At 38.6% G+C, this 26,493-nt stretch overlaps 2 protein-coding genes across 4 annotated transcripts in view; both read right to left on the bottom strand.

Annotated features, from left to right (window-relative positions):
* Positions 1 to 423: 423 nt before the first annotated feature.
* On the bottom strand, positions 424 to 11,065 carry inpp5kb (inositol polyphosphate-5-phosphatase Kb). 3 transcript variants are annotated; one of them, XM_051937443.1, is made up of 14 exons: positions 10,516 to 11,065; positions 8,587 to 8,638; positions 5,922 to 6,026; positions 5,653 to 5,761; positions 5,176 to 5,292; positions 4,552 to 4,727; positions 4,346 to 4,457; positions 4,156 to 4,265; positions 3,990 to 4,016; positions 2,575 to 2,791; positions 2,324 to 2,461; positions 2,151 to 2,234; positions 1,956 to 2,060; positions 424 to 1,398 (listed from the first exon to the last, which is right to left on the bottom strand). In XM_051937443.1, the coding sequence occupies exons 2-14, from the start codon at positions 8,628 to 8,630 to the stop codon at positions 1,330 to 1,332; spliced, it is 1,413 nt and encodes a 470-aa protein (XP_051793403.1). In that variant the 5' UTR covers positions 8,631 to 8,638; positions 10,516 to 11,065; the 3' UTR covers positions 424 to 1,329. The 3 variants fall into 3 exon arrangements, with proteins under 3 accessions (XP_051793403.1, XP_051793401.1, XP_051793402.1); XM_051937441.1 differs by lacking the exons at positions 8,587 to 8,638; positions 10,516 to 11,065 and adding an exon at positions 6,501 to 7,714; XM_051937442.1 differs by lacking the exons at positions 3,990 to 4,016; positions 8,587 to 8,638; positions 10,516 to 11,065 and adding an exon at positions 6,501 to 7,715.
* Positions 11,066 to 12,781: 1,716 nt separating this feature from the next.
* pitpnab (phosphatidylinositol transfer protein, alpha b) overlaps positions 12,782 to 26,493 on the bottom strand; it is a 21,096-nt gene continuing 7,384 nt past the window's right edge. The window contains exons 3-12 of the mRNA XM_022207761.2: positions 24,602 to 24,747; positions 22,783 to 22,874; positions 21,982 to 21,989; positions 21,534 to 21,608; positions 21,056 to 21,139; positions 19,839 to 19,916; positions 18,786 to 18,896; positions 18,152 to 18,274; positions 17,934 to 18,016; positions 12,782 to 16,666 (exon numbers count right to left, since the gene is read on the bottom strand). Of these exons, the coding sequence (XP_022063453.1) occupies positions 17,969 to 18,016; positions 18,152 to 18,274; positions 18,786 to 18,896; positions 19,839 to 19,916; positions 21,056 to 21,139; positions 21,534 to 21,608; positions 21,982 to 21,989; positions 22,783 to 22,874; positions 24,602 to 24,747 (765 nt within the window). The 3' untranslated portion in view covers positions 12,782 to 16,666; positions 17,934 to 17,968. The remainder of the gene's footprint in view (positions 16,667 to 17,933; positions 18,017 to 18,151; positions 18,275 to 18,785; positions 18,897 to 19,838; positions 19,917 to 21,055; positions 21,140 to 21,533; positions 21,609 to 21,981; positions 21,990 to 22,782; positions 22,875 to 24,601; positions 24,748 to 26,493) is intronic.

The following is a 26,493-nucleotide window of genomic DNA, read 5'->3' as shown; positions in this document are numbered from 1 at the left end:
ATATTGTGTATTCTAATATGTAGTCCAACATTACATGAACCTTTTTAGCCACATCAATAAAAGCTAATAATCATGTCTACGTATACTTACATTCCATGTAAGGGATTATTTTGCTGCTGATGGTAAAATTAATGGCCTAAAAATCCTGTCGATTGTAAATCAATATGATAACGATGTATATTGCTTTGGTAGATGGTTTTACACACTATAATGTCACTTCATACAAGTGATACACACAGCCAAGAATAAAAAGTAGCAATAAAAAAATGATCATTTGCTTAAACATGTTGTAGGCTTTCAAATTATTGAGTAATGTAAAACAATAATTTGGTAACACATAAGGACCTCTGCTGGTCATTTTGGAAAATGTGAATTAATGAAAAACCAACAGACAAACCAAGAACACAAATATAAGGCTTTTTCTTTCTTTGACCACAATCATCTGTTTTTATTGGAAATGAAAATACACATTGTGTTGAGAAACTACAGTTCAGAACAAGATAGATTCAAATCCTTAAATCTATGAAAAATCAAAATATAATCATGATTCTGTTCACTGCCTCAGAGTCTGTCATGACACACATTAGCCTTACAGTATTGCATTTACATTACACATAGTTCAAAGCGTTATATGACTCAGAACAAGTCCACTTCACATCCACATCAAATATTAAATGCTGGATGAGAAATCAATGTGTTTTTCTTTCATCTTTCAAAGATACTTGGGCTCAATAGTTGGTGCAAATATCCCACAGAAATCATTTAAAAACTCAATTACCAGATGCATCTTTTTTCATTAAGACAGCATTCATAACATAAAACAACCTGCATCAGCATGGAATTTTCCTGTGTTCTATGATCGGCATATCCACTTATCATATCTCCTGCACTGACACTAATGCAGAGCAAACCAAACCATAGAATGCATTTAAATATTATTTGACCAAGCTCTATAATGTATTGACCCGCAATGCATGTCCACTTCTGAAAAAAACAAAACTTACTTTTTTGTTTTCAAGCAGCTGTGTAGTTTGACATATTTCTTCCTGTATTTTTTTTTCTCAAATAGAATAAAAGGGCCTGTAGACAGACAGGCAGGCTTACTCATTAGAGTGATTTATTTTTGTCGGTGAATCTGAACCTTAAAGGCAAACTAAGAAATAACAAAGTGAAGTTCCAAGTCCAAGTGTTGGGCACAGAGTGGTGGCCATTATTTAGTAACTGAGTCATCTTATCATGTAGATGTTGGAGTTAATCTCGGGGCATTTTAAAGTCTGAATCAAACTGCAGGAGAGAGGAATGAAATGGGGCACTGAAGTGAATTTTCTCTTATTTGTTGAACCCATTGATATCCTCAGGAACAAGGCCCTCCATGACAGCACGTTTTGACTCCAGGATCTGTGAACGAAACAAAGATGTAAGAGGAAAGACAGCACGTGCACATTTCATACTGCAAATATGTATTCCTGGATAACTTAAAAAGAGTATGAGCCAATAAATTTACAAAATGGTGTTTTTGTAGACATGGTTGGAAATGTGTAAATAACTTAAACATTTATTACTGCACCAACTTATTTTATCTGGCAATGTCCTACAATCTTTTAAACATTTAGCAAGATTTAAAAATATGTATTTGTCATTTTGTATATGAAGTCTTCCTCCTTACCTAATAATATGCTATGTTGTGTGGTCTTCAAACTTTCATTGTTTTACTTGTTTATTTCCTAACAGTCACTCCTATAATCAGTGCTTTGAGCTTTTTAGCATTGTAGATTTCAGGGTTACTTAAACTCTGTCCTCTATTTCTGGCAATATCTACAACAGTGGATGTTAATGGGAACAGACTCAAATGTCTTAGGGCATAAATGACGCAATTCTCTTCCAAGTAAACAAAAGATAGTAAGATGATGATATATAATAAGGGATAACTATTTGTGTTTTAGTGCTATACTTACCTGGAAGCTAGCACTGAGGCCAGTGATGCTTTGCATGTTTGTACTGTAGTAACCCAAAACATACTGTCCACCCAGCAGAGGGATCTTATCCTTCTCCACAGATCTCTGCAACCAAAACACACATTTATGCATGTAAGTGAAGCATGTGTTCAGCATTGGTGAAAACATGACAGAGATGTCTAATTTTCTCTTTACCTGTATGACTTCGCTTATCTCTGGCAGGTCGTCTTCTCTGACCCAAACAAAGGTTTCATAGTCAGCCGCACTCTTAAATCCCACCTGCAGGTCAACAATCCCATCAGTTCAAGTCCATCTAATATTATGCTGTTTCACCTATTGATTTTTTTACTCTACATCTGTCCCAGTACCTTGTAAAGGCCTATCCAGTCCCATGTGGAGGACATGAAGTCTTCTTGGACGGTGTAGGTCAGAAGTGCATCTTGGTCAGCGCTCCATACACCCACAGGAGACACGTGCACCGGTGGTGTGTCAAAACATTTCCTCAGCTGCAAGAAAGACAAGGAGAAAGAGAATGAACTTAAAGCTGATTCAGTGGTTGTATCAGTAGGGAAACTGCAGATTTATAAGTCCTAGTGTCCTACAGCGCATCTGTTCTCACATCCAGGCTGAAGGTTGCAATGACAGGCTTGTGGTCACTGATTCCATAGCTCATATCAGAGGTGTACTTGTCCTGGGTGACCAGGATTGGAAACTCATCTTGTCCATCAACTGTGGAAGTTGATGCCTTCTCCTCCTCATCATCATCTGATGGCAGAGTTTTGGGTTTGATGCGCCAGAGGATGCGATCTGTCCAGGCTGGCTTCCTCTTTTTGCCACTAAGGAAAGCAAAAGCAAAGATTGATAACACAATTTCTATTTGAAGGTGAATACATTTTTTATCTGTTGCTTACCTGATATGCCACATTTTCAATAATGTCTCAGTGCTGATATGAAAGTATTGGAAACAAGTGCAGTTAAAGAACACAAACTGGACACACACACATGCAGTGCAGAGCTGTACCTACAGTGCAGCGTGCAGCAAGTGATGGATGCTACGAGTGTACAATACCATGTGACATGGTATTAAAGCTTATGTGTACTAATTCACTACAAAAAGCAGCAGATGCATTATGCAGGAACAAACAGTTGAGTGCTCAGTGCAGGAGGAGGTGTAACGGATTTGCAGATCATGTCTGTAATTATTATGTTTACTAAACCTGTTAGTGTCCATTTATATCAGTGTCTCCATATACTTTGTAATTGTAGGTTACGCAAATAGATGAGTAGGTGTGATGGAAATAACCCTCAAAGTGCCGATTCTATAATTTACGATCCTCACTGACTTTTATGGGGGCGTATCTATAGAGAAACACACCTTGGTGGATCTAGCTCCCTGTACCAGGCCCCAAACCAGACAGAGAGCAGCCCCCAGGTGAGTGAGGTGAGGAGGAAGAGGAGGGTGGTGCTGCAGCGCTGCAGGGGTCTGGGTCTGTACATGGTTAGGGGCAACGCCACAGAGCTCTTTCTGAGAGAGACACATACACGCTGCTAGTGTCAGGAATGGATACGACTTGAAGAAAGAGCTTCTCCCAACTTCATCTAAACATCAGGGGCTTACAGTGTCTCGCAAAAGTATTCATACCCCTTGAACTTTTCCACATTTGCCACGTTACAAGCACAAACCTAACCATTTTTCAGACTTTTATTTGTCAAAAATCTTGAACACCATGTATCATTTTCCTTCCATTTCACAATTACTTGCTACTTTGTGTTGGTCAGTCACATAAAATCTCAATAAAATACATTTAAGTTAGTGCTTGTAATGTGACAAAATGTAGAAACGTGCAAGGGCTATGATTAGTTTTCCAAGGCACTGTGCATCTTAGGCTGCTCTGCTGTGGGTTTCTGTTTAGTGGCTCATTATGCTTCAACTAAAGATGTGATTGCAGAAGTGCTGGAACAAAAGACTAACAGTGCAGTGACTGAGGAGTAAGTATAGGGCATGCAACACACAAAAAAAATCTAATGTCTTACTTAAAACCCAACCATGCCTTTGGAGCCCTGTGTAAAATTCAAATGGAAACAAGAGGTGAAAAAATGAAGTGTGCACAGTATTAGAGTGTGTGTGTGTGTGTGTGTGTGTGTGTCTGTGTGTCTGTGTGTCTGTGTGTCTGTGTATTGGTACAGAAACATATGTTACCTGGTATCATAGGTGTCAGAGTTACGGTCAAACTTGTAGGTGGGTTTAAAATCTAATGGTCCTTCCTCAAATTCCTGCAGGAACGGTTCCTTCTTTTTCATCATGATGAGCTGCAGGAACACGACACGCATTCAGAAGTGTGCATTATTGTGTGTATGCATGTGTGCGTGCGCTCACTCCGGCACAATACCTGGTCTTTGTTCCACAGCAAATTAAGGCGTCCACTGTTGATGGACGAGCGGAGAAAGTGCAAACCATGGTCTGCGATACGGAAGTTCAGATCACCAAACCAGAACACCACCCTGTGAGAGAGCAATGGAGTGTCATTTTACCTGCACAGCAACTGGCAGTGCATACATTTACAGTGTTTGTGTGTCTCTGTGTGGGTGCACCTACTTGTGGTCCCGGATTTGCGGGGTGTCATAGAGGTCAAAGTCTTGGGCCTCCAGGATGTACTCAAACTCATCAACACGCTCCAGAGAGTAGTTCATGTGAGCTGCAAGGTGGCAGTTGAGGAAGCACACCATGTGACCATAGAAGGAGAAACGCACCGAAACTCCTCCTTTGTTACCCTGAAGCAGACGCACAAGAGGGGAAGAAAAGAATCTGTAAGGAAGATTTTAATATAATCTTTCAAGAAAAATTAATTCAGACCAGTGTAAGTAAAAATATTGATTCATTTTACTGCATTTTTTCAATATTTTCCAATATAATACACTGAACTGCAATATAAAACATGCTTTCTTTTCATTCCAACTTTTACAACATGAATTCAAAATTTTTGATGTGAGGATTTTTGTTTGCCCCTGTGTTCTGGCACCATTTTTTTATTGTTCTTTGTTTGTGATTGCATTCTGTTTAAACTGTTGCACATTCCACTAAACAAGCACAATAAGCCTTTCATAATGTGTTTGAACCCTGCAGCGTTTGGGGCCAATGGGATTCCTGGTGCGCAGAGTTTAATAGTGCTGTTGCCCACGAGGTTCAAAGCTAACTAGTGCTCCCATTCTAACTTCATACCCAGTAGCCAAAGATGCCAGTGCGAGTGTAGGTGGTCTGGATGTTTCTGATGAAGGGGAGATGGATTTGTTTGGCGAAAACCAGCAGCAGCAAGCCCTGCATCCTCACTGATGTGACCTAGACACAGATGGAGACAGTCGGTGAGAGATCCATCAGCTTTACATTGGAGTTATTCAGTGGTTTTGTGCTTTTATTTTGAAAAAAAATTCTTAAAATTTCTGCTTAATTGAATTTCAAATTCCCAAAAAATTAATTGAACTTTTATTATGATCTTAAATATTATAATGTATTGTATATTTGCAAATGAAAGGCTAATATGCTGCATTCAACCATGCAGACAACTACATTTAATAAAATCTCAACTTGCATGCATGTAGTGTTAAAATATGCTTCATTCATACTAGGTTTTTAGGCAAAAACAATGATTAATACACATCCATAGATACTGTTCCACACTAGTATTGTGTTCTCTCTCACCTTGACAAATCCTCTGGGTGCCAGTGTGTCCATGAAGACGTGGCTCCAGGAGTCCTCTGCTATCAGGTCTGAGATGAACTTCACTGGGGTGGCATTTACCTCCTGCAGACTGATACACACCAACACAAATTAAGATAAAATCGTGACACACTGGCTTCTTTGATCTTGCTGGTTTGGTCTTGTATAACATCTTTTCCTTCTGTTTTTTTCCCCTGCAGCACCAACATTAAATACTCATTTTTTATTAATCACTTTCTTGGCCTCCTCACCCAATCACATAGAGGTCTGTGGTGGGCTGGACATCTAGCTGCAGCAAAGAGGTGACGTCTTCTGGAGGCTCAGCTGTGGCCACATTCCAGGTCACCATGTGCAGCCTGTCAGAGTGTTTGGTAATCATCAGAGTTGACCAAAGCGATGCAAAAAGATGAAATACTGATAAATGTCAGATATAATGCTACATTTTCTGTGTTAATACAAAAGTTTCGAATTTTTCTATGGAAATCACACAACTTTGAAGTACAAATATCCATAAGTATCTACTGTATTTTCCTGCTACTTTCTCATTTCAACATACAGTTTAGAATACAACATTCTGCAGTTTGTTCAATCAATAAGAAATAGAAAAAAATGGTTTCTAAAAAAGTTTAAACTACAAAAAGGCTGTAAACCTATAAATTTTAAATTAGCAGCTAACATTAGAGCTTCTACTTCATCATAGAGCCATTTTCTCAAGGGTGATGAGACAGAGTAAGTATTAGACATCCCTGTTTCTTCCTGAGAACTCAAACACCTGCATGTGTATGTGTGTGAACCTGCGTATGAATGAATTATCATGTGCCCCCATCAACCTGAATGTGTCTGTGGGAATAAAGCGGCCGCAGAGCTGAAAAGCTTCATCCAGCGTGCGGGACACTTCTTCGCTGGCTTCATCGTCAGAGCTCATGTCCTCTACGCAGGTGAGCAGCTGGGACAACCGCTGGCGGAGAAGCGTCTTCGTCCTTGAGCCCTGAGACGCTGAGCTGCTCATGCTGTCTGAGCGCACACGGGGGCTGTCCGTCAAAGGGTCCATCTTTGAAGATCAGATTTTTTTTAATCAAAAGGTCAGAGAACCTCCTCACCTGAATGTCCTAAAGGGCTAAATAGTCAGAAAACAGCTTAAATCAAAAATAAAGATGCAGTCCTACAAGCGCGAACAAGCACAATCCGGTGAAATAAATGCCTTTGGTTTGATTTCTCCTCAGATTTCTTTGGTTCAGCTGGTTGCAGCCATTAGATGAGAAAGGCCTTTACTCTGCCCAGGCTGCTGGAAGTAATATGAAGTGATTCCTTGTTAGTCGAATCTTTCCGCATGTGCTTCAAGCAGCTTCTGGTGAAGGTCCTCCAAACTCAAAAGCCCAGGGTGAAGTGTGCTGGTGCAGCCCTTTCTCTGGTCGAGTCCTGTGCCGTCATACACGACCGGCACAGCAGTGGGGTCGGACTCAGGAATGCAGGCAAGAGTGAGTGAGATTTGGAGTTTAATCGCAGGCAGGAGGCAGGCATGTGAAAGTGTGTGAGTCTTTCTGTGAGTGTATGTAGTCGCAGAGGAGTGGAAGAGGTGGACTGGAGGCTGATCCTGCATCATTGCCAGTATTGTTGCAAGACTTGGGTAACCCTTCAGATCCCTAAGAGATTTATCACCAGTGCTCTCTCTATCTGTGCACAGAACAATGCGTGTAACCCCACAGCTACACACATGCATTAGTGAAGGGACAACAGCGCACAATAGCATTAGCTTCTTTTGGCCTCAATCCAGGCTCTTTTCATATAGGTGAAAGGTTATCTTTGTAAACCCAGAGAGAGGTGGTGGGGGGTTAAATGCAGTTTTATAAGCTGTGGTAGATGCATTTAAAGGATTTATTTTCACTAGAACAAACCTTAAATAATTCTTATGAGGAAGTGTTGCAGCACAGTTAATAGTGGACAAATTACATAATGGATTTGGAACCTCATTACATGAAGCAATCAGCAAACAGAGCCTCATACGTCACCGGTTTAAAGATTTCAAAACAATAAATGCAGAGGGAGGATATTTACAGGTTTAGAAATGTCCGAATTAAGTAGCCAGTATTAGAAAAATCTGTTTTTTTGGAAAAAATAACAGAGACTATAAGTAGGATTTTTGAATCTGGCTTCAACAAGTTAGATATCCTGAACTACAATTTGTACATTACAGTTTAATGATTGATTACAACTCAGTTCAAAATTAAATTCTGTAAATGTTGTACAGATTGCTTTTTAAAGAAGTGAGTATATGTGTGGGCAAAGAAATGCAAAACAATGCACATAAATTACACTACATTATATTCAGTGAGTGATATATGACTTTTAAACAACCCTACAATCATATGAATAAATAACAGCTTTTACAAATTTCTTTTAAAAATCCAAGTGGAGTTGCTCAAGACTTTAAACAAAAAATCATGAAAGTCCAAAATGTTCTAATATTTGCATAACTCTTGTGGATACTATGAAGGAAAAGAGACGGGAATAGAAAAAACATATATAAATGAAAATGCTAATCTTTGGTGTCCCACTTCTCCCTGTCACTTGATGTAACAGTGTCACATGCACAGACTTAGGGGTACATTCTTTTGCAAGCAGAGGTGTTAAGTGGATAACTAAGGAGTTCACTGGTGGGAAATAATGAATAGGAGGCTATTTAATTTCATCACAGAGCCATGCAGCAACTCAGAACCAGCAGCCACAAGCTACTTATGAAGATTAGGCAATCCAACTCCGTTATACCTTCTTTTTCTGGACTTTTCTACTTGCACTTTGTGCTTTTTTTTTGCACAATTCCATTCATCACTCTCTTTGTTCCTTCCTGCTCTTTATTCATGCAATAGAAGACAAAGAAGAAGAACATGATGATTGCATGAATACTGCTGCTCTTACCTGCACTTGTCTCTCCCACCACTGCAAAATCTTCCAGTGCTCATTGTCTCCCCTGTAGGATACACACACATATGCTTGACCAAATTGTACACAAAGAAGGAACACACACACACACACACACACACACACACACACACACACACACACACACACACACACACACACACACACACACACACACACACACACACACACACACACACACACATCCAGCACAAATGCTTGACCTTATTCCAGCCAGTTTACCGGGAGCATACACCCACGATAGCCCAGCAAAAATAAACAAAATAGACAAAGCCAGACCTGACAGGGATGCCTGAAAGTCATTTCTGAAATGGCTCTGTAATCACGTCTAATCACGGTTAGCTTCAGCCATGTTAAAGTGACAGTGCCCTGAAGATCACATGTGAGCACAGGAGCACTTGAGATTCATTTCAAGAAATATTTAGTAAAACTTGACCAAAACTTGCTGGTGGGTAATGGTTGTCCTATTGTTTATATTGCCAAACTGAATGTGAAGTGGAATTATTTAGTAAATAAACATGAAAATATTACAGTCAGTGTGCTAATGCATATTTACAGTTAGTGGCAAAATTATGAGGAAACTACAGTATCCACCATTTCAGACTAGCCTATGCCAAACACACACTTCCCTTGTCATTTGTGAGGACATTGAGTTTACTTAAACCTACATCTTTTCTGTGGCCAATTGGGGGCAGCACTACAAGTTAAAAGTATGTTTGTAACAGCCTGTTAGTGACCTCTAGTGGAGACTAAGCTAGGCTAAAGGGGTCAATAATGAATATTTCCTGTTAAAAATGTGCCAGACACAAACTCAAACAAAAATGTTTGTTAAAATATCTTTGATAAATTTGCTTATGTTTTACATGTTTAATCAACAGAGGCTTTCCAAAATTTATCCTGAAGTGTTAATTGGCTATTACTTGTAGTGTGTAACAATCACTTAGTGCTGTGGGTGGGACATTGGTCAAGACAACAGACTGACTGCAGATAGAGAGAGGCAGCTGCATCAGAGACAGAGTTTTGTTAAATGCAACTGTTTTTCTTGTCCATTTCTTGAAAAAAATTAATTGGTTGACCCATCATTTTTAATCTAACCACCTTTACTGTGACAAATGCAAGTTCAGATTTTGACTTTTACAATTTAGTACTTTTTTATTTGATCAACATTATCTCCACAGAAAAATTAGAGGTTCTTTAGATGCTACATAAGTCGCTAAATCCACCACCTATTTCCTAACGTGTCTGTATTGTATTTTGGTGGTGGGTGCAGAATGTACAGTGGGTGTATCAGATCTTTTGTCAGTTTTGTTGCTGAAAATAAAAACCAGTTTGATGAGAGTAATGAACCAAAACAGTATTTGTGTCTGAAAAAACTAAAAGCATTACTTGCTAAAATGTGCCATAGAGTTGAATAAAACTGCAAAGTGAACTTAAAATTCTCTCTGTGAGTGCTTAACTTTGAAACTCTTTTTGCATTACACACAGCCAACCAATCCATCAGAAATAAATCCTTCGACTAGTACAACTTGAACCATAACTGCTTTGTGCAAAAGAAACAACATACCCAAACTTAATAGCGATGAAAAGTCCTAATGCTGAAAGTCTTAGCCTCAAAAGAAATGTTTTATGACAGCCATTGGCTTCTTTGGTTGAGAACTGTTTTGTCTTTACACAGCCAGAAAACAACAACTTTTTACACTGACACTATTACTTCAGTCTACTCAACCAAATACAATAACTGACAAAATTAAATTAAGCACTTGTGTGAGATAGTTTTGTCTGTATACAAACACGTACATCTCTCTATCAAGTTCAGAAAGCTTTCTGACTACAAATTGTTGTGCATTTGATTCAAAATTTTGCAATACCATGCTTGAAGCAGTTAAAGGGAAAAAAAAACAGTACCTTTGTCTGTGTTTCTTTCTTGTGGCGTCTGGAAAAAACTGCGGACTCAGTGTGCACAGATGACAAAATTCTCCAAAGGGGAGTCAAGAGACTGGATGTGTTTTCCTGCAGCAGGTCCCGTTGTTTGACCGTTTTATTCTCTTTTTGGTTCCCTCACCTCAGCTGCTCCCCTTCTTGGTGCAAGGTCCTTCACTCAACAAGCCACACTGGACTTAAAGCGTAACATCGGATCAAGCTCTTATCCCAGGTTGGTTAACAACCAGGAGAGAAAGTGTTCATTAATGAACATGTCTGCTTGTTGCATGTAAGCATGACGCATGGTATTTGTTACATTAAAGGCCTCATTGTATGCACACAAATATTCCTTCACTGTCTTAACAGCATGGAATGTGTAAGGTGCCCTGCTTTTCTGTGTGCTATTTCAATGTAAAGACAGAACATTTCTCCTAAAGAGCAACGACTCTGGCCATTGGTGAGTTATTTTTTATCACATAGTAAGCTTTGAATGTAATTGGGTGATTTTTGGCAATTGAAAGTAGATTCTGACCAATACTGGACTTCAGGAAATAAAACAATTCTAATATATTTTATACATACATACATACATACATACATACAGAAAGACAGTATTTTTAAACTGCATTGAAAAGGGAAATGATTGAAATGAAAATGCTTGTAGTTTCCAGCACTGTAGTTCACAGATTAGTTAGCAACTTCCTGTAAGGACACCATTTTACTCCGCATCAGCATCTGCTACATGTACTACAAACAGTGCTGAGAATATTGTAAACTACTGAGTTGGAGCCGTATTTATTAATGAAATAGCTTGACGTGTTGAAATTTTGAAATAGTAACATTTGTTTCCTCACTGAGAGTTAGGTAAGAAGCTAAATAAAGAAAAAGCCAAAGTGGAAAGCTAGTTAGCATAGCCTATCTCAGCTTTCTGTAAAGAGGGAAACGGCAAGTCTGGCCCTGGTAAAGCTAAAAAAAATATTACTATCAACATATTTTAAACTCGAACATCCATCCATTAAATCACATACAAAAAATGTAAGTGGCCTGGCAAAAACACCACAACTTATCAATTGTATACCTATACATAAACACACTTATATGAATTAGGAAAACAAAGAATATAATTAAGCTTTAGAGGTGCTTTAAAACACTTGTTTACAGTTACAAAGTCAAGAGTGGAATCAGTCATTTCAGTTTATTTCCCATGTCAAATGTCTTATTACTCCCTTAAACTATTCCAAAAGAAAAATACAGTCAGCCTCTTTTTCCTATTTAAAAAAATAGGTTGGAGTCCTTCATTTCTTGACTGGAGTTATAATAACTATGAAATTCCTGACCTCTGAAATTTTTTCTTTTTTAATTCAAATTTTAATTTTGATTTAAACTGTTTCAAAAATAAAAACATTAGTAAGAAGTTATTAAAAATCACTTCTCAAAAGCAGGATTTACTCTATCTGTGACTAAATCCTGTAAGGCTATCACAACTATTTGCATCAGTTTTTACTCACAAGATAAAAAACTGTTCTAGCTCATAGAGGTTTACAATTCAAAACATTTCCTCCCAAACACCCACACACTGAGCAGAGTCTCATCAGCATCTCCCAAAATGTGTAGCAGCTCTCTGTCCTGGCCCCTCTTCTGCCTCATAATCAGGATTTAAAGTAATCTTTGCCATCCAAAGCCTGATTAATTTTACCCTGCCTACAGTGTTTGTGTTTACATGTGTGTGGTGGATGCTGTTTGCTGCTGTGAGGTTTTTGAGACTCCATTGGAGGCACTAAAGACAAATATTTACATTGCATATTTTGTGGCTTTTACTAACCTCTTTGTTACCAAAAACACTGACATTTATCAATTTGTTTAATACATATGTGCTGATTAATTTGTGATGATTGAAGCCCAACTGCGTAAAATTAACGCCTTTTAGCCATGCACACAAAACCTCAGCACACAGTAACATAATAAAAGATGGTATAGTGCTGCAACATTTGGAATGTCTTTCTAAGCTGTTGCATTTCCAGTTATTTCTTCCAATTTGTCTAAATCCACCGGTAAGTTGCCGTATTAAACTTACTGTGTGAAAGCTTCTCAAAGCTTCTCGAGAAGTCCAACTTTCCGGTCTCACAGCTACATCTGAAGCTGTTACAATGCACTAATCCACAAAGACCTTTGTCAAAACTGTAAATAGGGGAGAACATCATAGCTCTTGTGTTTAAAAAAAAACTACCAAAAAAATCATATCAAAGTCAAATACAGTTGCTTTGCTTCTTTTTATTCATTTCTTTACGTCTCCAATGTACAGTAGTGTTATTAGAAGATGACAAAAAGGCACAAATTCACAATAAAAGAAAGTAAAATAGGAGACAAGTTAACAGGAGTGAGAAAGTAAGAGAGAGAGAGAGAGAGCGAGAGAGAGAGAGAGAAAGAGAGAGAGAGAGAAATTTAACGATTTAAAAACAGTTTGGGATTATGGAATCATTTGGTTTCATACTCTGATTATAAATTGAGGAATCTAACAACAGGTATCTATGAGATTGTCTCTGTTAAACCATGTTCTCTCACAAGTTTTCTATGTTCAGACTCTTAAAATGGACCTACTGACAGTATCAGTTTTCAAACAACCACATTTAATTGTCTTTGCTTTTTTAAATTCTGTGTAGCTATAAACTCTGACACTCCAGCACCCGGTTGAAGCTGCTCCGAAATGTAGAATAATCACCCTTTGATCCCTATTGCTAATCACAGGAGGGCAAAATCTAACCCGCACCGAGGCTCCCTTTAGGACTAAAAATCAGCTTATCCTATGGATCAATGAACTGACCCAAGCTGCCGTTATATGTTCCTTTTCAGTGAGAGAAGCGAGTGTAGTTCAGAGACTGACAACAGAGGTACAACAACATTGAGAACAAAAATATATATTTATACACTGTCCTGCCAATGAGACCGAGGGTCCTTTGAGGGAATAGCACGAGGACAGGAAATAGTGAACAGGGTTTCTGCTTCGGTTTTAATTTTTTTCCCCCTCCAAATACAGACCGCACAATAACTTTGCATCCTAAAATCTGCAGCGAAATCATCTCTAACAATATGTAAGAATGCTTTTTAATGACTACAGCTGACAGTACTCCTTAGGATGCCTTATCAGCACTAAATTTCAGCAACTCTAACTCTACGTTTCCTCACAATAATACTCCTGTGAGAACAACTTGGTCGCTGTAGTCTGTGTGAACGCTGAACATTTAGTGATGGAATACGAGGATCAAGTGTTAAAGAGGGTGTGCTGTAGGTTTGGCAGGACAGTCTGATCTATATATATGTGTTCATCTACATTAATTTATTTACTATTTACAAAGTCAATACATACAGTACATCCACAAATCTCCATGATCCAGTTGGTAGCCCCATCACAGACACTGAGTGAGATGTTTTATGGACACAGAGGTGGAGGGTTTGGACATCAAGGGCCAGTGTTTGTTCTTTAAAGAGGAGGCAACAGAAAATAGTTTGCGGTGATGGATTTATAAGCTTCATCTGACAGACAGAGACATCAAATAAAAGTGGCCAAAAATGGGAAAAAGTACATTTGCAATGTTATAGACAGACTTTCACAGAAGTCCAGACTATAATAAACGTAAAAAAATAGTTTTTAATAGATTTTTTAGGCCAATAAAACAAAGTTCATAGGATTTCTTGTATACACTGTTTCAGCAGGCCACATATGCACATGTATGTCGGCTAGTAATTGCAAAAAGACCCTGCTCAAATGCCTCCTCATCATTTGTTCTTCTTACTATCTGTTAAATGATGTCAATTCAAGTCCACGTGTCCCTGCCGACTCCTACTACACAGATTAAACTGAACGGACCTTTAGATTGGAAGTGACTGCTGGAAACCTGCCGGAAAACATTTGCATTCTTTGGAATTTCATCAAGTAAATGCCAAAATAGTGATGACTAATGCAATGGGCCCCAGAAGAAATAATGTCACAGCGGCAGAGTTGTTCTTGTGTGTGGTAGGGACGGATCGATAAAATACAAAAAAAATATATATTAATTTAAGATTCAGCTATAACATATTTATCATAAACTGCATTTAATCTAAATAATATTCGATAAACGCCAATGGAAAGCCCTTCAGAGGAACTGATATCTCTACTTTTTGACATTCAATCAGATTCCACACAATTGTGCACGATCTTGCTACAATGATGTCAGTTGGTTGCAAACATTTCCAAAAATAAAAATGCTATTTTATTTACTGGATTTGAAAATAATTCATTTATTTATCTGTCACTCACATAAGCTTATTAGTGCAAAATGTCTGCTTTAACATTTTTTATGCAGTAATCTATATATAAACATGAACATCATCTTTTAGTTTTGATGGCAGTTTCTGGTAGAATCAGTCAGTTATACTATTATAGCTTTTTGCTATTATCTGTTGCCTGCTCTTTAACATTTCCACACTGTAGAAATACACGGAGGATGTGAAGTAAACAGACAATGAGAAAACAAAGGTAACTGAAGACAAAACAAAAGAGGCCAAACAGACGTTAACAAGAGGAAGAGGGAGAGTGCCTGCTGTTATCACTCCTCTAGCCTCATTTGTTCCTCGCCTCCTTACCCAGCTAGCAGCAGCTCTCTGCAAAGACACACTCGACTGTATATCACTCGTGTACACCCATGCATGTACCAAAAACACCACATTAATATAAATAACAGGCTTCAGATTCCAGCAGGAGAGAAAACCATCTCATCCGACAGACGGACACGATAAAACTGCCATTTAATAAATAGTTATTCAACAACTTAACTGCTCTCGACTTTCAGCTCTGCTTTGCTAAAATTGTTCTCGTGACAAACAGAAGATAGAATTGCAATGATAAAAGAGAGACCGACGTGTCATGATAGTTATTGCTATTGCTGGATAAGACCATTTATCCACTGGAGATGACACAATGGGAGACGGGGCAAGAACTGATGAAGTCGCTGTCAGGCTGAAAAAAGACAGTCCCACACTCGATTATGGCTGTTCCAGTTGTCCGCAGTAAATTTTCCATTGCAGAGGGATACAGCTGACTTGTATCACTGTAGACTGCCTCTCTCTCTCTGTATTTGTGTATATGCATCATTCTATATTTCTATTCAGACATTATCTTCAATTATCACACTTTCAAGCAGTCTGAACAGCCAGGTGAAACCGAACAGCTGAGAAACGATCAGTCGAAAAAGTAAAATATGGCTGAAAACCTCGATGACCTAACGATACTACAGAAACACACACACACACTCATATATATACACGCCCACACACACACAAACGGAAGCGCGCACACACAAACTCACAAAGCAGCAGAAAAGCTAACGAATGCCTCAACATATCAAGGAAGATACCGAGAAAAAGAATCCTATTTGTGAGGTCGGGAGTAAAGCGGAGACGACTCTCAGACCTCGCAGCTGTGGTTTGAAGACTCGCAACTTGATTTGAACAACAAAAGGAAAACACTGCATAAAGCCTGACACAAATGGAGAGAAGGAGGTACTATGACAAATCCAAAAAAATGGGAGAAAAATATATATCACAGGATCAAAACGCAACACTGAGCAGACAGAGCTTTGTCTGGAAAAAATAAACATCCACAGACAACCTTACAGAATCATTTTAAAAACCCTGTTTATATATATTTATATTTATATATATATATATATATATATACTTCAATACAATTATTCAGCTCCCCGATATACTGTATACTGTATATATACACCATTGGGATATCTTAAATAGAAATAAATCCTAAATTGCAGAGATAAATACCACTCTGTAGTTTAGAACGATTTAGAGAGAGAAAGAGAGGACTGACTGACGAGATCTATAATGTTGCTACTGGAGGCCTCAGAGCAGTTAACAAGATGGGATCACTAGATGGAGAAAATAAATAAAGGACAGATGGGACTCGAGGAAGGAAGGAAGGATGGGGTGGAGGAGATCAGCTGAAAAGTGGGAGTTTTACTGGGTCCAGGTCCCTGAAAACCAGATTGTACTGCGGGAGGAGGGTTTTGGACTGGCCGGTCAGATGTTGTGTCAGTTGAGACAAAAGGAGGATGTGAATCCGCTGGTGTCTGGGTATTCTGGTCTGAAAGATAAGACAGAGATCATATGAGACGCATGTCCAGTGTCCCAGCAGCTTTACACATTCATAGGCATAATTATTGGCTTTTAAAAAATGCAATCAGATTGAAAGTCCAGACAGAGTTAGCAGCTGACTAGCGACCATAAAATTTACTAAAAAGTTGCATATTTTTTTAGCCTAGCTGTGCTAGACCCAGCTCTTAAGACACAAGGGTCTAGGAACGCTTGACAGGGAGGGAGGCGGGCTAAAAGGTTGTCTTTCAAATCACTCTGCAGCAATTGGGTAGGTATACAACCAATCAGCGCAACGAATAGGCTGACGTAGTTCCTAGAGCGCCGGATTGTGGCTAAGTCCCATTAGCTTCCCAACCAGCGGAGCCAACTGGTATATTAAGGATTTGCCATATCCCGTCAGCATAAGTCCAAATACGTCTTTCTTCTCAATGAAACACTTCAGTGCCGTCCTTTATTTATCTTTCAAGTTGAATTTTAGCTTCAAATCTTTAAGGTCTGTGGCCAAAGCAGAGTCGAAAGATAACTGTCTATTGTGCGCCGGTTGTTTCTGTCAGAATCGTCGCGCCTCTGTCGTCACTTAGTTACGCCCGCCTTCTGACTCTACACTTCATGGTGATTGGTCCAGCCAGTTTTAGGAGCATCCAACCTCGAGCCTTATGGAGGGTAACTGGACCCACCCTGGCAGAGAATTAAATTCGTTGTCGTGGGTTGTCTAGCGCGGCTAGGCTAATATTTTTTAGGAGTTGGTGGGAAACAGAGAGAGCTTAAAGGAGATTCTGTAAAAATTCTGACCTAAAGATGCAGTGTTACTTCCAATAACCTCAAACGTATCTTCAGCATTTGTAATTGTTTGGTACTTACTAGCCAACTTATGTGAAACTGATCTATCTATGATTATTCAAAAGTCCTAATAATATCTGCCATGTTCCAAACTCCAATCAAATTAATGCTTAAGCAATTTAACAACACTTCTGGTGATTGACTAACTTAAGAAGTAACTCTCTGGGTCCTGTTTCTCTTATATGAGGATTTTGTTGTGTTTTATATTACTGTAAATTTAATAATTTGGGTTGTTATTGAACGTAATTTTAGCTCTGGGTTCTTGCAACCAGCAATTACACAAAATAATCGCTCATTCTAAATCAATGAATATATCTGATATTACGTATATTTAAAAAAATAGGTCTAACTGGATGGTTAAACTATGAAACGCAGTGTTTGACTGTAATCCAAAGCAACATCTAAACTCCTGTCACCTGATGAGCAGCAGCATTCACGGTCTGACACAACCTCAGTCCTCTAGAGCCACCATCCCTTTCACTGGATCCTTCACTCTCATCTGACGAGAAAAACAGTTCACACAGACAAATTTTGCATCTGAAGTGCTATTTTCATCCAAAAATGAACGTGTGCATGTCCTGACAGCGTTGTGTTTATATGGATGCATAAACATGATCTACAACTTCAGATTTACCTCGTCTAGCTCCTTACGTGTCTCCTCCTCCATGCGACGAATGTCTTCCATGTTCAATTCAATCCACTTATCGATCCAGCAGAACAGCTGACGATGGAAATTAGTGAACAAACGCTTCTCTTGCTGTCAAAGGAGAAAACAGAGAAAGTCATTTTCTGGTTTAAGGAATCTGAAAGTTGTGGCATCAGAGATATTTGATTCTATCCTGCTTTACTTTATTTATCATCTACAGGCTGGTGCAGCACATATTATGCAGCATGAAGGTGTTTTTCTATTATTACTTTACGATTTCTGCAGCCTTCAGCGTGCAAGTTTTAATGAACTCCCCCTCAGAGTACGGCTTTGATGCTAACGCTGTTTTGCTAGCAATCAGGTAGCTGACTGAGTTTGAATGAGCTTGACACCCCTGCTTTAAACTGTCAGAATGTACTGTATGGATGCACAGCGTATACAACTTCATGGCACAACAGTTCATAACACATACAACTGACATGCTGTCCAGGAAAAACACATTTCCTGCAACAATTTCAAACAGTTTTTTGTCAGCAGACTCTCCTCAGCAGTTTGCCTTGACCTGTGGCTTCCTGGATGTCATAATAAATGTAAAGGGAAAAAAATCACATAATCAACAAACCTTTTGAATGAAGTTTTCCACTTTATTTTGCAGGCCCCACCACTTGAATTTGACAGTGACCAGTTTATAGGCACACATATGTGGGCAGTCTTTCTTATTAGGAAGCTCCTTCTGCAGGTGCAAACACACAAACAGGGATTTTTGAATTGTTAACAACAGCATTGTTAAGTCTTGAGTCCAGCTGGTTGCACCATTAACAATTCTTATCTGCGCTGTCCATATTTACACATATTTTTAAAGCTTTTTCTGCACACAATTAACCCTCAGGACCACAAAATCCAGCAGTGGGATTGAAAGACAAGCTATGTCAACAAAATTACCAAAATGGCACCATTTATCAGAGCAACCATAAATACCATTAGTGCTTCAGCTTTGACAAACACTCGCGTGACAAAAATTCTGGGATTCAGCTGAACTGAGCTGAACTGTCGGCTGTGTTTGCACGGAACAGATACGGGGAAAAGTACAGAAATGTAACTGTCATACTGCACCGGAGACATTTTTTTTTTCCTCTCTCTACTTCTAACTATAGTTGGGCTGTGTGGAGAGGTAGGGGACTCTATATTGCAGTAAAAACGTGACAGGAACAAAAGACATCCAGTCAGAGGATCAAATTGTTAGGGAAACAGAAAATCATTTACTTATGCCTTCATTTGTTGGCCTTAAATAATTGCATTTAAATATAATGAATTTAAAAAATACTAAGATATCTACTACCTCTCAATTAGTGGATAGTAATTGTTGTAGTTTTGTTTTTGGTAGCATGTCACTTGCTCCCTAAGGGCAAAAGCAATAAATTTCAAGGAAACTGAAGAAGGACATCAGTATCCTCAGAAGTATAATCATCCCAGGCTACATTATGACAAAATGTTTGTCCTGTACTGACCAGGGAACGCTGACTGAACATCATAGTTGCTAGGCAACAAGTGGGAGTGATGTTTTTTTTTTTTTAACTTTTGCACATCAGTAATTATTAGTGAAGTGGTTGGTAGTCCTTGTTTTTTATGTTACTATGCTTCCAATGTGTGAGACTGTTTCAACAAGATGCTGTACCTTCCAGTCTGGTCCTAGAGGTCCTCGTCCTGTCTTCACTGACTTATACCTGCAAGGATCCTCCTCTGGCTTGTAGTCCTGAGGTGGGACAAGAAAAAACAGAATGAACAACACGGATGAGATGATGAGATGACACACGAAGTAAGATAACAAGCTGTTGTAATCATCTCAACGTGGATCTTAAACCCTCTGAACCGCAAAACCCACCAGCTGGTTTGAAATGCTTGTCATCTAAAGAAGACAAAACCAAAATGACAGCATTTATCAAAGATAGGAAAGTAAAAACTAAACGAATCCTAAAGTCCTTGAGCGTTACATCTGTGACAAGCCGTTCTAACGCTAAATTTAACCAAATCTAAACTTAATATTGTGACATTTAAATTACTAAGTCTTTAAGTACAATAACCATTAGGGGGAAACATGAAAAAGATTGTATTCAACATTACAAAAGTAACTTGCAAAAAAAAAAAAAAAATTCAATGTAAAAATGCATCTTAAAAGAGCATTCCATATTTCAGTGAAAGAAGTATTTCACAAATACTGACCTAACTGTCAAAAATGAATACTGTTTAAGGAGGTTATCCCTCACATTTTGATGTCATTGACACCCTCGTCTGAAGGCTGGACTTCGTAATTCTGTGCATGGCAGCTGTGTTGTAAATGTGACTTAATGTTAGGCTGTCACATTCATTTTCCTTTAAAACTGTGTGGAAACATTGTCAAGTTACTCAAAACTGGAAATGCTGGCAAGGGTTAAGGAAAAATGAACCTTAGGACATGAAAATGTCTCAATAAGTCAATGCATTGGTCAGTTTTATAGACAAAGTAAAACAACAACAACAAAAAAAAAGGTCTGCTGCATAAATGATGACATGCAAAACAAGTGCAGCACTGTCCCTTGCAGGCATTGAGGGCGAAGCAGTTACTGCCCTTCACAATTACCTTTGGATGCAAAATGCAAAGTGTTCATTAGCATGAGATGCTAAGGAATGCATGTAATGCGTTAAATTAAATTTAAAAAATGAAATTTCACACTAATCAGCGCAAATAGGAGATCAGGTTGCAGAAAACTTTTTGGCTGAACTGGGCTGAACTACAGGCTGCGTTGATAGAAAAGATAGGATATAATAATCGAGACAAATTCAAAATATAAGTAATAAAATATCTATATAAATACATTTTGGGGGGCTCAGAGGGTTAGGCTAACATTCATTCACCTTTGGCTCCACTTGGCATCTGTCTGCAATATCAATATAGACTACATCCACTTTCTTCCAGGTTTCTGCATCCAAACCATGTACCTGAAACAGAACCACAACAACATAAACCCAAGTCTCTGCAGGACGGCAAAATACCACACAGGCTCACAGGAAGCATGGTTCTAAAGGCCTACATGATGCAAGTGAAAATGCAGAAAATGATACATATGAGATACATTCTTCTAGTAATTAGTGAAGCCTCTTTTTGCAGTTGTGCACATTCATATTTATTCATACACACATAGCAGCACTGTCCCAGTAATTATGAGTGCGAACAACAAGGGGATTGTTTCTGAATTTTTAGAGCAGCCTTTGATTAGGAGACACCCAGTCTGAAGCAGAGGGGAAACACAGCTCGCAGTAGAGGAAACAGACAATAAACAAAACTGGATCTGCTCGTGCAGATATGCAGCTCATTATCATCTTCAATAGTTACATTTTCAAGATGTCCCATGTCAGGTTTGTGCCATGTCTCGATCTTGATCAGGAAGTTATCTTTCATATACTCGTTCTGCGGAGAAAAGACAAGTAATTCTCAGCCAACAGGGTAGAGAACAGAATGATATTTATGCAAGCGAAACAACCTAAACAAGACAGGTCAGTCACCTGCTCTCGTACACCAACACAAACACACACACACACACACACACACACACACACACACACACACACACACACACACACACACACACACACACACACACACACACACACAGAGTAATGGTGTCTGACTTATCCCTGCTGCTGTGTCACTGAAATAGATCAAATTTCTTTCTCAGCTTTCCAGTTAATGTTCTCCCTCTACCGGCATCAGAGTTTGCCGTGTCCCGTGTGTCAACATACATGGATTTCTCTAAGCGCACACAAAAAAGAAAAATACTTACAGTGATAACTGCAGAGCCAGATGACAGAAAGTGCAGGAGCAAGCAGAGAGAGATACAAAAATAATGCAGTTGAGCAGCATGTGAGAAATGTCATCGCATTTACAGTATTGGACAATGTACAGAGTCTAGAGGAGTTGTCACACAGTATTTGTCAGTGAGGATTGTGGGTTGTCGGTCCAGGTTTGTGTCTTTGACTGCCCTCTGTGTTTGCATGACGGATGGCTGTCTGGCAGCTGGCTGTGTGAGTGTGTGTGTGTGTGTGCGATCTCAGGCTGAAAGGCTCGAGTGATTGCATGGCCCTTCTCACTGGACATACAGTAAATTATTCAACTACTCCTTCAAGGTGACAGAGGCCCAGAGACACACAGGGAGAAAGAGAGAGAGTGTGTGTTTGTGTGTTTCTGCGTGTGAGACTCAGAAGACTAGAAGTGCTTCGACCGATCAGCATATCTGGCCTGAAGCATTCTCGGTGAATTACACTCACTTCTTTTTTCAGAATTAAAATTTGGAAGATGGTTTTGAGCACCATTATTTCCATAAATTAGCAGATAGCTCCAATGAAAGCGGTTAAAATAATAACATATTCAAGTACTAGCAAAACTCTGAGTCAGATATGGCTACAGTGTTAGTCTTACATATGATATGAAAACCTGAGCTGCAGATACAGGTCATTAATCAAATATGGACTTACTCTTGGTGGTTAAAAACCATAATTACTTTTGCACAGAGGTTTGATATTTCATACTGCATGCATTTTGTGTGCTTGTACGAGGTCTGTGTTTGTGTTTGTGTGTACGCTACCTGTGCGACAGTAAGGGTACGCGTTCCAGGCTTTCTCGTGGATATTGAGAGCTGAAGATGGAGCCAACATTCTGACGAATGACGGCACTTTACTGCAGGACAGAGAAATGAAGAGGGGACAAATCTATGTTACGTTTTTTGGTATTTTAGCTATTTACACAAAGCACAGTTAAAAACGTTAAAAGTTCGGTGCATAAAATGTAAATACGGGTTACAGGGATCAGGGATAAGGCCTGCATATATGAATGGCAAAAATGCCAACCTAGACTGCCATTACTCTTGACAGAGCCTTGATGCTGGGGTTCTTGAGGACGTTCTTGCCATTAACATTAACACCAAGTCCTCTCCAATTTAAAACTCAAGGTGGACAGTGGAATATAAATATGAAGCTGGAAAAAAAAGGTGATTGAGAAGCAGTAGGAGAAAGCCCATTTACTCCACTAAATTATGTTGAACTGGGTAAATTTTATACCTGCTTAACATCACACTGTCATTGTAAATATGTTAGGCTTTAAAAGTTAATCTTTAGTTCAAAACACCACTAAGTAGTGTTCATCCTCACAGAGGTGCAAGGATGGTTTACATATAGTTAAACTTTGGACAGAGTCAGGACTGCATCCAGTCTTCATGCTAAGCTGAGCTAGTCTGGCTGCTGGTGGTAGCTTCATATGTTGTAACTGTACACACATCAGACTGATAGGTGCATAAAGAAGCACATTTACCTAAATGTCAAACAATTTTTAATATGTAGTGGTTGTTCTCAGCTCACCAGACTGGATGGAGTTAACGGAAAGACTGGCTTTAAAGTGACGCGATAAGAGATCAAAGAAGGAAAAAAATATGAATAGATAGTAGGCAAGAGATGTGGCCTCCAGGGAGAAATGAACCAAGTCTTCCTAAGTGAACTTTCTAAGAACCTCTTCTCTTCATTTTGTAGCTTAGTGATGCTCAACTTATTACTCAAGGGCCAAATCAGGCTCCCAGTAGGGTGGAGTCACAGTGGAATTTTTGGTTGTTGGTTATTTATGTTGCAAATGTTCCATAACCTTGAAAAAAAACTGTAAGAATTTTGCAGCAAGGGTGCCAGAAAAAAGGAAACAATGGCAGAATACTATCACATTCAAAAAACAGTAAAAATGGCAACATAATGGCTAATATCGCTTTTATTTTTTAGTGCATTTAAATACAGTAAAAGTAATTTATAGTCACACACTGTGAAAGAACAAATAGGTAATTGTAAAAGTACACATTTCAGATGTGGACATTATGTAGAGTTAGGGCCTGTTTCATCATACTACTGGATATTCTAAGTGATTTAACAACAAAAATCTGTAAAATACCAGTCAAAAATTACTGACCATTTTTCAGTTCTTAATATGTATGTATATATATATATATATATATATATTTCTTTCAAATAACAACAAATATCCATAAAATAATAAGACATAATAACATTTTTTACAATTTTAAATACAGCTGCAAGAGGATAATATCATAGCCAAATGCTGTAAAAGAACATATCATTTGTTAGAATATAGATTTTTGATGTGAATGTTAATTGCAGTTTCAGCCTGTTTTTAAGGATAACAAGTGAATAATATTTTCACTTTTTATTTTATAATATGTAGATTTAAAAAAAACTGGGAAAATGACTAACTTGTTAAAAATATAGTTATTTACAGTGCAGTTAATCTGCACATAAATTCTTTCCAGAGACATTTATGGGCCTTAAATAAATGTTATTGTTTCATAACTGACCCCTGACCTCCTGCAAGTTGAGTATCTAGTATTTAAAACTTGTTGTAGAACTCCTTACCTCTGCAAATGGTAAATTTTGTGTGTGTACTGTCCCTTCTCTCCATCCTTCTCGTAGGGTTCATTTTTTAGCACCTCCACTCCTTCTCCTCCACCCGTCTCATTCTTACTGGCCTCAGCCACAGAGTACAGCTGGCCGACCTGGTACTGCAAAAAAAAGAAGAGAAAAACTGGTTGGAGCGAAGTTGAGAGTGAGTTTAAATGAAAAAATAAGGAGCTGTTTCCCTCTCGGAACTATTACATGTTGAAGTTTTCTTAACAGACACAGATCATCGTGTATTTCATCTACTTCCGTCTTATGACGTGAATTACTTTTCCTTCTGATCCTTCTCCTGATCGCTACACTCTCCTTTCCCTGTCCCTGAACTCTCTATAATCTCTCGTATAGTCTTGCTTGTCCTCTACTTTCCTCTTTTAACTTGCACCTACATGGTTTTCTTTTCCACAAACTCTACATTTTCTCCTCCTCACATCCCACTATTCATCTCACCCCCATCTTCCTGATCCTGAGAGTGCATGTGATTGTTTAGACGCAGCACAAAGGCTTCTTTCATTTCTTAATCACCTCTAATCCACCGTATAACCTCTGCACAAAGCCGGACCAAACACACTTACAACATCACAAAGATGGAACAAGTCGGTGTAGTTGGAATGATTCTGTTATTTTCACAGGAGGGAGATTATAGTAATTCTTTGTTTTCCATTGTGTGTCAGTGTAAAACTCCATTCTGTAAAATCAGCCTAGGAAGATAGTGAACACGTTTCCACACGAATAAACAAAGCAACAACATGGACTTGTGCCCTCCAAAGAAAACCTACCATACAGGAAACAGAGTTTATTAGACATGGAAAATTTGAACTAATGAGTTACTAACTAAAATAAATACAAGCTGTGTGATGAATCTTGCACAACAGGTGTTTCCACATTTTCACAGCTTGACAGATCATTTCACCACAGAGTCAAATGGTGATTAAATGCTCGCCTGCTTCCTTCTGAACCTCGAGTGAGGCCAGCGCACAAAATCTAATCTCATTTCACTTTCAGACATTGAATATTGGTATAAATCATAGATTTCCTGTGAATTTGTTTGTCTGAAACAAAAGTAACAGTGATGTTTCGGACTGTTGAAATGCTTCTATCAAACACAATCAGAAGCACAGTTTTAACGGTCCAGGAACACAACAGCTTGATTAAACCAGTGACTTCTTCACCTTAGAAGGCAAAGGAAAATGTGCAAAAAATCATCACTTGTGTGTACTTGTAATAATGCATGTGTGTAAATGTAGCCGCAGGTTTGACTACACCTGCATGACAATATAAAACATTTGCAACAAATTAATCCTTTTAAACAGCTTTTTTTTTTAAAAAAAAAAAAAGGTTTTCTGCCATACCAATTAGTTTGTGGATCTGGAGGAACTTCTAAAGCTCTAGGAGCAGGTTTCCCTGAAAATTGGTATGATAGCAATAGTAATCTTTGGCATGTCAAGACTTTGGAAGTAATTCCAGATAACTCACATATCATTATAGCTCTAAGTAAAAAATCACCAGGTTTGTTCTATCTCAAATCATCTGAGACCTTCTGCTCGATCATCTCTGATTTGCTTCAAACATTTTCATCATACACTATGGATAATTAAAATGGTATCTGGGACACTTAAGCTTAAGTTCTTTCTGACATAATTTATTTTCTTTTAATTGCCCGTAGACCCACTTTAAACATCTTTCTTTGCACCTTGAAATTTGAGTCTATGTTTGGATCACGGCGTCTCAGGAACGATTAAAAGCCAGAAACCTTCACAGTTATGTCTCATTCGGTTAGAATTTGCAATATTGTCTAAGAAGATCAAATAGTCTTGCATTTCAAAAATGTGCTGAAAAGGGGTTGACAGGCA

Source organism: Acanthochromis polyacanthus, chromosome 17 (genome assembly GCF_021347895.1).
Source record: "Acanthochromis polyacanthus isolate Apoly-LR-REF ecotype Palm Island chromosome 17, KAUST_Apoly_ChrSc, whole genome shotgun sequence".
In the NCBI taxonomy this organism is placed as follows: Eukaryota; Metazoa; Chordata; class Actinopteri; family Pomacentridae; genus Acanthochromis; species Acanthochromis polyacanthus.
Note: the sequence above shows the minus strand (reverse complement) of the source record. Positions and strands in the feature narration are given on the sequence as shown.